Source organism: Citrus sinensis, chromosome 2, assembly GCF_022201045.2.
Source record: "Citrus sinensis cultivar Valencia sweet orange chromosome 2, DVS_A1.0, whole genome shotgun sequence".
NCBI classification, from domain to species: domain Eukaryota; kingdom Viridiplantae; phylum Streptophyta; class Magnoliopsida; order Sapindales; family Rutaceae; genus Citrus; species Citrus sinensis.
In genome coordinates, this window is record NC_068557.1 from 5,980,437 (window position 1) to 5,992,832 (window position 12,396).

Genomic DNA, 12,396 nt, shown 5'->3' on the forward strand with positions numbered 1-12,396 from the left:
AAATATATTCAAAACAACATGATTTTGCGTTCTTTTATTTTTTAAACATATAAAAACAGTGGTTTTAAGTGTGTTTTTATCACTTTTTTGTTAGAACTTAATTCAAACAATAGTGCTCCTTTTCTACTAGAACTATATATAGGCTCTTTCCCTGATATGAAATATTTATTTTAATCTGGGAAAAAATGTAAAACAGTTATTTTTCATTTAATTTTTAATGAAATCTGAAAAAAATTTCATCATTAATTAAAATTTATGATTCCGTTATTTTTTCTCATGATTTTAAATTAATTATTATTAAAAATTATTAAATTAATAAATAATTAAAGGTATTCATGTCAGTTTTCAATTTAATTTTTCAATTAGTTATGTTTAAAAATTATTAAATTAATTAAACAATTAAAGGTATTCATGTCCTCAATATCAAACAACCATCAAAGGTGAAATGGTATGATCAATAAAACAACTTGATAGTTAGAGTTTGGATGTATTTTAAAACAGTAAGAAGCTTCAATATTTCAGTCAAACAACAAAGCGGTTTTTGCTCTTTTTATCTTTTAATTTTAATGATACAGTTGTACTGTTCTTAGAATTATTTATTTTGTTTTTGTCAAGACCAACTGTAGTATTAGCTCTGTTTGTCCTAAATTATAGAGGTAGAGTGACCCCAATATTGATTATGATTATCATTATAGCATTTTTGCCATTTTGGCTTTCTTAATTGTATACTGTCAATTATAGGAGAAATTCTAAAATATATCAAGGGTAACATAATCAATTAATGTATTTATGACGTGCGTAATTAAATTAATGATGAGTGGATCTTTCTTAATCGTATACTATCAATTATATAAGAAATTCTAAAATATATTAGAGATAATATAATTAACTAATGTATTTATAATGTGTAAACTTACATGGTAATATTTTAAAATAAACATATACGTATCATAACATCATTTTATTGTTATATAGTTGATATGATACTTCCGTTATATTTTAAAATTTCTATAATTATATTACATTGGGTATTATTATCTAGAAGAACCCTTGTTCCTCAATTATAACGGCGGCGTGGGGTTCAAGTTTCCATGGACACATTATATTTCTTGTGTATTTATGGAAATATATTTTTTTAACATGCAGAATTTTAGGTTGGATGGCAAAGTATATGTATTCTACCTAATAAGATTTGGATTTGTAATTTGTATGTATCTGTAGAAGATTACCAGCGGTTTACTAAGTTAATCAAAACTTTATTAACTTACGTATGTATAGTACTAAGAAGTGGGAAACAATGGAGACGACTGAGTATCCCGAAGCATAAAAAAATCTTATGGTCCACGTGATAAACGTGTAGCAATTTTTTTTTTTTTTTTCAACCTGGGAAGACAGGTGTAATAATCTTTAACGTGTGAAAAAGGGACCTTTGTGATTTGTGTTCTCTGAAAAGAGCTCAAACGTGCAAGTGCAAACAAAAGCTGAGATAATACCTTTTGCGTCAGCGAACCGCCATCTCACACTGAAGACAACAATCATCGTGCCGCATGAAAACGTCAATTTCAGGGTTTCGGATTATGAATGCAGAGCCTTGCATGAATATCAACCATTAAGAATACTCACCCATTTTCCTTTCGTCACATGCGAGACTTAATTTAATTAGGGCCCCTCAATTTACATTTTTTTTTTCTGATATTGCTTGAAAGAACCATCCAGGGCAGTGAAAATTACTATTATCCAGATTGAGTCTTTCTTTAAAAATGGCTGTGAATTAATGTGATGCTAAATTACTTTTCACACGTTGGTGTTTTTCAATTGATGGTCCGTATAAAAAGGATTTGGAGGGCAAATTAAGATTTTCAACACATCCACAGAAGAGAGTAAAGAGTGGTGAGTGAGTTATCAAAAATGGTGAGAGCCCCAACGTATGATGAAAAAGGAATGAAGAGAGGTGCATGGAGTAAAGAAGAAGATGATAAGTTAAGAGCTTATATTCTGAGATATGGCCACTGGAATTGGACTCAACTCCCCAAGTTTGCTGGTAATTAATTGATCACATTAATTAATAAAAATTGCTATCTAAAGTATCCGTATACATATGGGATCTTTATTTTTTGCTGTTGATGATTGTTGTTTAATTACAGGTCTATCAAGGAGTGGCAAGAGTTGCAGGCTGCGGTGGATGAACTACCTGAGGCCAGATATAAAACATGGGAACTACACCAAGGAAGAAGAGGATACTATCATCAAAACACGCCAACAACATGGCAATAAGTTCGTACTACTCTTCACATTCATCACTTGTTCAATTTTTTCATGAAAATTTTTAGTTGATGACCTTTGGCAATCAAATTGATCCTAGCAAGTGTGTAAAAATTACCCCAGAAACGGATGATTATTTTTATCAATCTGTTACTTTCAGGATTCGAACTCGAGCAGCCACCTAATGATTTTAATTATATCAATACTTGCAGATGGGCTTTGATTGCAGCAAAACTACCGGGAAGAACAGATAACGAAATAAAAAACTATTGGCACACCCACTTGAAGAAGAAGATCGATAAGAAGACAGATTCAGCTGATCAAGAGCATGAAGAAACCTCACAGAGTGATCAAGCAGAAAGGCAAGAAATTAATCTGGCTGCATCAACATCGAGCTCTGATCATCATCGTCATGCAGTTGGATCTCCCGTTAATAGTCTGTGTGAAGATATCAGTACTAGAGATTTTTGGACACAACCGTTCGTATCAGATAGCGAAAATGATTATTACTCTCTGTCCAGTGATTCGTGCTATGAGTATACCATAGACATATTCGACCCGGTGATGCAAGAACTGCAAGCGTTCGATGTTGATTTTTCCTCCTGATGATGATGCTAGCAGCTGGCTACTAGATAGCCACATGTCAATTTGTACCCCCTTTTTTCTGTTCTGATAATTAATTAGGCGTAGCAATTTAAATTATCGAGCAATGTAAATTATCCTGTAATGATAATTATCACATGAGATAAATTATAGTTTATCAATCTTTATTGCATGCGTTTTATTCCTCTAGCTAGCTTTTCGAACTGCCAACGTTAAACTTTTGCTCTATTTCAGTTTATCATATGCCAAAAACTTTTTTGGATTTTATGATATTGAAGATCATTTAAAACAAAAATTAAATGACAGCCTTTATGTTAAAGTCATAGTACATTTGTCTCTTCAGTGATATGAAAGTACGCAAAATATGGCACTTATCAAGCACATCCGTTCATGTCCTTCCAAAGTGGGATTTCTTATTAATTACTGAAGTCGTTGCACGTGTCCTAATGCATTTTCCATCTGTTACCACCCTGGCCGATAGAAGCTTATATTTAATTTGTACATTTCCACTTAAATGATAAGACTGATTGATAAAATGTAATAATAGATATTTTAATTAAGATTTTATTTATGAGAATGTGATTGTAATAATTTTTTACATAGTGAATATTTTTTCTTTGATTGTCTGCTAACAACGACGGTAGTTTTTCTCTAGATTTAGAGTTTTCCAATATATTTTAATTATTCTTCATTTAATTTTTCTAATTATTTGTTGTTTGACAAATTACTTGGAGTGATTTTCAGAGAAATCTCAATTTTCTAAAAGTAGTATTAGAGCTGATAGTTCGTACTTGGGGTATACTATACTATTCACATATACAGTATTGTTTATGTATACGATATAGTTTAAGTATATGGTGAAGCCGATCTGAATGGTGCGCAGTGAAAAGCAAGGTCAAAGTGGAGGGCATATATATCAACAACTGGTATTTTTCAAATTTGGTGGGGTTTAATGTTGTTGAAAAAGAAAATTAATGGGAGAATGATTATTTGGGTTATGGACAATTCAAAGTGTATCCAATTTGGTTTGCACAAGGATTTGTAGGTGTGGAAATTTTGGCACCTTAAGGAAACTGTCAAAGGAGAAATGAAGTAGGGTCAGCAAATGGCTCTAGATATGATATTGATAGCATTGCTAGTAAGTCTCTCGTCATCGTAAGAGACGATGGTCCCTTATTAAATAGACGATGATGACATTCTCATGGTATGTCGCTAGCGCCATGAAAGGGAATGTGTTACTGCTAGTGAGTCCACAAGATTTGCACACAAGGCATGGTTGGCATTAATGCAGGGTATTTTGTGGAATTTATGTCGATGGCTGACAAACTTCTAGGAAAGCCAACATGGAAGTTGCACCAATTTTAGCGAGAGATTTTCACAAGTGTTGATGTAAAATTCTTGGAATTAGTAATTGAGAAACATTCTTAAGCATGTAGATATACTATAGGAGCATTTGGCTCTTCAATATAGATATTACGGGTTTGCTTTGTTGATAAATATTTTTTCGGATCATGTATTTGGGGTTTGGGTGAGAGAAAATTATTTATGAGAATGTGTTTGTAAAAATTTTTCATATAGCGAATATTTTTTCTCTGGTTGTCTTCTAATAACCGTGATTTTTCTCTAGATTTATAATTTTTCACGTAAATATTGTATTGTGTGATTAGTGTATTCTCTATTTAGTTTTTCTATTTATTGTTGCATGACAAATTGCTTGGAATGATTTTCGGAGAAATCTCAATTGCTATGGCTGAGCCTCAGCCAAAGATTGATTTACCATGGGTTGATTTAGATGAAAAAAAAAAGAGAAATTATCCACCGACCACCTGTTTTTTCTAAGTTTTTTAAAAAATACACATATCTTGATTTTTTTTGGATAAGTTCCACCTAAACTTACATTTTCTTACACTCATCCACTCCCGTGTTCACACTGTTAAAACATTGTTGATGTCATAGGGATAAATTTTTCTTTTGACCCCGCAAAAAAACGACATCGTTTTTTAGCTTCTTCCTACCTCTCGAAATGCTTTGTTTCAACACAATTAAATTCTTTGTTTCATAATTAATTAAAAAAATTCTCTGTTTCATAATCATTTGTAGAGATCAAAGAAAGTAAATGCATCGAGATGGGGAATCAATGGCAATAATCGTTTTAATTTGGATAATTATCATGTGTAGCCAAAATTTAATCAATAATCGTTTTAATTTCTAGAATAAACCATGTGGAGATGTCGTGATTTTGTTACAGTGGTTTTTTAGCTTGTTCAAAGTCAACCTGGATTCTTCATTTTCCTTGGAATAGACCTGCGCTTTTATATTGTTGTGTGTAATAAATTCAACGTTCTTACCTTTATTTGCAATTAGATTGGTGCCACCATTTTCTTCGCATTACATTACATCATTACCATGCCAAGAAAGAGCAATATCCTCAAAACCGTTTGCAACGATAGCATGCCCCGCAACCATTATTATCCACCGCTTTCAGTCCACCATACACATTTTAGTAGTAATCTCCATCGAAACTTCAACATGCAACACTATTTTCCCAGATTCCCCAGTCCAACAACATCTCATTTTCCTTTCTTCAATATGCACCCAACCTCTCACCAATCTCCTTCACTTTCTTTGCTGCTAATAGCTTGATCTCAATCAATGATCGTGCCACCAGCAGCTTGAGCCTGAAGATCGACCATCCATTACCGATTTGCTGCGGCTAGCCGCAACTTCTTCAGTCATTGGATTGAGTTTGGGATTAGATTTTGGCCAGCCACGACTTTTTTTTTATATATTTATTTAGGACAATATTATAATTTTATATTTGGGGTAAAATAGTCATTTGATCAATTTTCCGTTAGTTTTTTTAACCGTGTGCAGACGGAGGTAGATGGGTGCAAGAAAATGTTACTTTAAGCGGAATTCAGTCAAAAAAACTAGGACGTGTATTTTTAAAAAAGGTGGAAAAAACAGGTGGTTGGTGGATAATTTCCCAAAAACAATTGTAGAACAAGTGTTGAGCCTCAACCAAAGATTGATTTACCATGATTAAAAGAAAAGTATAAGATGTGTTTGGCACATTGTATTGTATTATATTGTATTGCATTATTTTAATACTGGTGTATTGTATTATGTTGTATTGCATTATCATTGTATTATAACAATGCTGTACAATGTTTGGTGCTGCACTGTATTGTATTAATTTTTAATTAGACTATATTTGGTGTTGCATTGTATTGTATTAATTTTTTGTGCTTAATTAAATTAAATAATTTGAAAATAATATTTATTAATACTTAAAAAATAATAAATATAGAAATCTTAAATCATAGAAATTTAACAATTTTTTTAGTAAATGTTAAAAATTAATGATTAAATTTCTAAAATTTGTATTATAATTATAATAAAATTTAATATTATATGTAAATAATAAATTTAGATTATAATTAATATTATAATTGTTAATATAAATTAATAAATTATTATTCAATAATATTAAATTATATTTTAATTTATAATATATTATTATTTTTACATTTTAAATATTAATAAATTTATAATTTAATATATATAATTATAAATATTTAAATTTGAATAATATTAATTTTAAAATTAATATTAATGTAAATAATATTGTAATATTAATATATTATTTTTATATGAATCATTAATAAATAAAATAATATCATCATACAATTTATTTTTATATTTTATTCATTATATTAGTATTTAATAATAAAATAATTTATTTTTATAATATTTCAATAAAATAAATTTGCCTCAATTGAGGTAAAAAGCTGCCGCATTACGCAAACCCGAGGGAAATGCCTCATTATGGTGCATTATAATGCAGCATAATGAGGTCTCAAATTTTGCCAAACATCTCCTTAGTAATAAATTAATGTGAATAGTATTATAATACCACACAATCTCATGCACCAAACACGCCCATAATGTATTTCAGTGCTATTATAAGGGAAGAACCTGTAAAATTAGGCATGTTCGAGGAATACAAATATACCTTTATTATTAAAATTAGATATAGAAGATAAAATTAATAGAATAAGATCCAATGATAGGCCCACGATTGGATATGTTCAAAATAATGATAAAAGCTCATTTTTAAAAAGGGATAGACAGTTTAGTGAATTTAGTTGTACTAGATAATATAGAATAAAAGATAAAAAAACATGCACTCCTTCCAATAATACAAGGAAACCTAAATTATAAAAAATGAATATTTAAGATATACCTCAAATATTCTATAAGTCTTAGGGACAAACATAAATAAGACATTAATCCTATGTCATGATTTTAAATGCTTTGATATATTGTGTAATGGATCTTATCCATATAGCATAACATACACCATAGAATGTGCACTGGCAAATTCGGCCAACAGTGAAATACTTCCCAATAAAGATTTTAATGAAATTGATAAACTATTTAATAAAGTTGAAAAGATACAATATCTTGAGATTTTGAGAGAACTTGATTTACCAGAAGAATGGGAAATAGATCTAAGTAATCAACCTACGTTGATCAGAGGAAATACTACCAAATATATAGATTATACTCCAGAAGGAATAATCATTATAGGAAATAGGAGTCATTATCTATGCCCAAAAGAGAACCAGAATTAAGTAAAATGCAAAGTTTTACTAGATGTATTCATCTTGTGATACCACCATCACATGAAATACTTACAACAGTTAAAAAAAAAAATCAAAATCTAAAAATTAAGATTGAATATAATAATAGAAAGTCATGAGACTTTTGCTATCCTTAATAATAATTTTAACAAAAATCTTAAAGATATTGTATGTTCTCCATCGTATAAATATGAAATTAATTTAATGTAATTTCCAAACTATAGAAATTACTATTTACTAAATATTTTAGTACTGTAATTTTTAACTTATAAACTTACAGTTGCTCAACTTTAGTATCAACCATAACCTAATTTAAGTGATTTTGATAACCTAAATTTTAATTTTGATTTTGGAGGCGACAAAATAAAAGGTACCAAATTTGAAGCGACCATAATATAAGTGCAAGTTTGAAAGGGCCAAGACCTACCATTTATAATTGCATAAATTTGGGTCACTACCCTGATCTTCCATGAATGTTCCAAACCGCACCGCATTGAAAAAACAATGTATCGCATGCTAAAGCCACAAGCTGTTAATACAAGTATTTGCATGCTTTCATTAAACTAATACTATAACTTTTTTTATTATTTAATTCATTTAAAAAGTAGAATTGAGAAAATCTAAATTAATTTTTTAACCGTTTATTAGCTAAGTTAGCAGCTCCTAGCTAAAATTCAAACTCAAATCACCAATATGAAAAAAGCTGCTTCATTGCGGCGGGGTATAATTAGCTATATTGGCCCATTTGAAAAGTTGGATGTTGATGGCTTGTACACGGAATGATTTTAATTGGGAAAAATGAAAATGAAATTGATGCGGACAGAATGCTATTAGAAATACATTAGTCTTTGATCAGGCATGGAAGTTCGGATTCGAATTTAAAGAAAAATGGGCTCATAAATGAAAATAAACCATTTTCACGCAATATATATATATTATCTAGTTAAGTAATAATTGTCAAAAAGTAAGCGGCCCACCGCAAAGGAAAAAGGAAAAAAAACAAAGAGTGGTGCCGCACCGTTCAGGTAAGAAAATAATAATAATAATAATAAAATGTATAATTGATAAATAGTGCCTAAATTTTATCTATAAATAGAAACGGAAAGAAGGAGCAAAAATATTCCATTGTGAGAAGCAATTCCTACATTTAGGAGAGCAGAGAGTTTTGAAGACCTTAAATAATAAAGCTTTTATTTTAGTGATTTGAGAGATTAGATGTATTGTGCTTTTGGAAAGTGAGCCACAATATTACAATACTTATAATTCTCATTTCACTAATAACATATTTTTCTTGTATCTTCGCACGTAGACGTAGACTAAAAGTCGAACCACGTAATTTTTAGTGTCCCTGTGTAATTTTGTGTCTCATTATTTTTCAATTTCACTTTAGTTACGTGTTTGCTTCACCCATCAATTTCCCAACAATAATTAAATTATTTTTGTTACTTAAGCACAAGTATTTGAACAAAACCTTGACAAAATACATTAAAAATATATTCAAAACAACATGATTTTGTGTTCTTTTATTTTTTAAACATATAAAAACAATGGTTTTAAGTGTGTTTTTATCACTTTTTTGTTAGAACTTAATTCAAACAATAGTGCTCCTTTTCTACTAGAACTATATATAGGCTCTTTCCCTGATATGAAATATTTATTTTAATCTGGGAAAAAATGTAAAACTGTTATTTTTCATTTAATTTTTAATGAAAACTGAAAAAATTTCATCATTAATTAAAATTTATGATCCCGTTATTTTTTCTCATAATTTTAAATTTAAATTTTCAATTAATTATTATTAAAAATTATAAAATTAATAAATAATTAAAGGTATTCATGTCAGTTTTCAATTTAATTTTTCAATTAGTTATGTTTAAAAATTATTAAGTTAATTAAAAAATTAAAGGTATTCATGTCCTCAATATCAAACAACCATCAAAGGTGAAATGGTATGATCAATAAAACAACTTGATAGTTAGAGTTTGGATGTATTTTAAAACTGTAAGAAGCTTCAATATTTCAGTCAAACAACAAAGCGGTTTTTGCTCTTTTTATCTTTTAATTTTAATGATACAGTTGTACTGTTCTTAGAATTATTTATTTTGTTTTTGTCAAGACCAAATGCAGTATTAGCTCTGTTTGTCCTAAATTATTGAGATAGAGTGACCCCAATATTGATTATGATTATCATTATAGCATTTTTGCCATTTTGGCTTTCTTAATTGTATACTATCAATTATATGAGAAATTCTAAAATATATCAAAGGTAACATAATCAGTTAATGTATTTATGACGTGCGTAATTAAATTAATGATGAGTGGATCTTTCTTAATCGTATACTATCAATTATATAAGAAATTCTAAAATATATTAGAGATAATATAATTAAATAATGTATTTATAATGTGTAAACTTACATGGTAATATTTTAAAATAAACATATACATATCATAACATCATTTTATTGTTATTAGTTAACATGATACTTCCGTTATATTTTAAAATTTCTACAATTATATTACATCGGGTATTATTATCTAGAAGAACCCTTCTTCCTCAATTATAACGGAGGCGTGGGGTTCAAATTTCCATGGAGACATTATATTTCTTGTGTATTTATGGAAATATATTTTTTTAACATGCAGAATTTTAGGTTGGATGGCAAAGTATATGTATTCTACCTAATAAGATTTGGATTTGTAATTTGTATGTATCTGTAGAAGATTACCAACGGTTTACTAAGTTAATCAAAATTTTATTAACTTACGTATGTATAGTACTAAGAAGTGGGAAACAATGGAGACGACTGAGTATCCCGAAGCATAAAAAAATCTTATGGTCCACGTGATAAACGTGTAGCAATCTTTTTTTTTTTTTTTCAACCTGGGAAGACAGGTGTAATAATCTGTAACGTGTGAAAAAGGGACCTTTGCGATTTGTGTTCTCTGAAAAGAGCTCAAACGTGCAAGTGCAAACAAAAGCTGAGATAATACCTTTTGCGTCAGCGAACCGCCATCTCACACTGAAGACAACAGTCATCGTGCCGCATGAAAACGTCAATTTCAGGGTTTCGGATTATGAATGCAGAGCCTTGCATGAATATCAACCATTAATAATACTCACCCATTTTCCTTTCGTCACATGCGAGACTTAATTTAATTAGGGCCCCTCAATTTACATTTTTTTTTTCTGATATTGCTTGAAAGAACCATCCAGGGCAGTGAAAATTACTATTATCCAGATTGAGTCTTTCTTTAAAAATGGCTGTGAATTAATGTGATGCTAAATTACTTTTCACACGTTGGTGTTTTTCAATTGATGGTCCGTATAAAAAGGATTTGGAGGGCAAATTAAGATTTTCAACACATCCACAGAAGAGAGTAAAGAGTGGTGAGTGAGTTATCAAAAATGGTGAGAGCCCCAACGTATGATGAAAAAGGAATGAAGAGAGGTGCATGGAGTAAAGAAGAAGATGATAAGTTAAGAGCTTATATTCTGAGATATGGCCACTGGAATTGGACTCAACTCCCCAAGTTTGCTGGTAATTAATTGATCACATTAATTAATAAAAATTGCTATCTAAAGTATCCGTATACATATGGGATCTTTATTTTTTGCTGTTGATGATTGTTGTTTAATTACAGGTCTATCAAGGAGTGGCAAGAGTTGCAGGCTGCGGTGGATGAACTACCTGAGGCCAGATATAAAACATGGGAACTACACCAAGGAAGAAGAGGATACTATCATCAAAACACGCCAACAACATGGCAATAAGTTCGTACTACTCTTCACATTCATCACTTGTTCAATTTTTTCATGAAAATTTTTAGTTGATGACCTTTGGCAATCAAATTGATCCTAGCAAGTGTGTAAAAATTACCCCAGAAACGGATGATTATTTTTATCAATCTGTTACTTTCAGGATTCGAACTCGAGCAGCCACCTAATGATTTTAATTATATCAATACTTGCAGATGGGCTTTGATTGCAGCAAAACTACCGGGAAGAACAGATAACGAAATAAAAAACTATTGGCACACCCACTTGAAGAAGAAGATCGATAAGAAGACAGATTCAGCTGATCAAGAGCATGAAGAAACCTCACAGAGTGATCAAGCAGAAAGGCAAGAAATTAATCTGGCTGCATCAACATCGAGCTCTGATCATCATGCAGTTGGATCTGCCGTTAACAGTCTGTTTGAAGATATCAGTGCTAGAGATTTTTGGACACAACCATTCGTATCAGATAGCGAAATTGATTATTACTCTCTGTCCGGTGATTCGTGCTATGAGGATACCGTAGATATATTCGGCCCAGTGATGCAAGAACTGCAAGCGTTCGATGTTGGTTTTTCCTCCTCATGATGATGCTAGCAGCTGGCTACTAGACAGCCACATGTCAATTTGTACCCAGTTTTTGCTGGTCTAATAATTAATTAGACGTAGCAATTTAAATTATCCAGCAATGATAATTATCACATGAGATTAATTGTAGTTTATCAATCTTTATTGCATGCCTTTTATTCCTCTAGCTGGCTTTTCGAACTGCCAACCTTAAACTTTTGCCCTGTGTCAGTTAGTCATATGCAAAAAGTTTTTGGATTATATGATATTGGAGATCACTTCAAACAAAAGTTAAGTTTGACAGCCTTTATGCTAATGTGACCGCACATATGGCTCCTCAGTAATATGAAGGTGCGCAAATTATGGCCCTTATCAGGCACATCCGTTCATGCCCTTCTAAAGTGGGATCCCTTATTAAGTATTGACGTCATTCCACGTGTCTTAATGCGGTTTTCTCATGTATTATCGCTGTAGCCACTAAAAGCGTATATTTAATTGTTTCCGCTCAAATGATAAGACCGACCGATTGGTAAACAGGAG

At 30.6% G+C, this 12,396-nt stretch overlaps 1 protein-coding gene across 3 annotated transcripts; it reads left to right on the plus strand.

The window, feature by feature from the left end:
- The first annotated feature begins 1,620 nt into the window (after positions 1-1,620).
- On the plus strand, positions 1,621-12,015 carry LOC102617826 (transcription factor MYB58-like). 3 transcript variants are annotated; one of them, XM_052433418.1, is made up of 3 exons: positions 1,621-2,041; positions 2,145-2,274; positions 2,475-3,001. In XM_052433418.1, exons 1-3 carry the CDS (start codon positions 1,909-1,911, stop codon positions 2,866-2,868), a joined length of 657 nt encoding a protein of 218 aa, XP_052289378.1. In that variant the 5' UTR covers positions 1,621-1,908; the 3' UTR covers positions 2,869-3,001. The 3 variants fall into 3 exon arrangements, with proteins under 3 accessions (XP_052289378.1, XP_052289383.1, XP_006470240.2); XM_052433423.1 differs by lacking the exons at positions 2,145-2,274; positions 2,475-3,001 and adding exons at positions 11,157-11,286; positions 11,487-12,015 and having other exon boundaries at positions 1,630-2,041; XM_006470177.4 differs by lacking the exons at positions 1,621-2,041; positions 2,145-2,274; positions 2,475-3,001 and adding exons at positions 10,637-11,053; positions 11,157-11,286; positions 11,487-12,015.
- Positions 12,016-12,396: the final 381 nt, after the last annotated feature.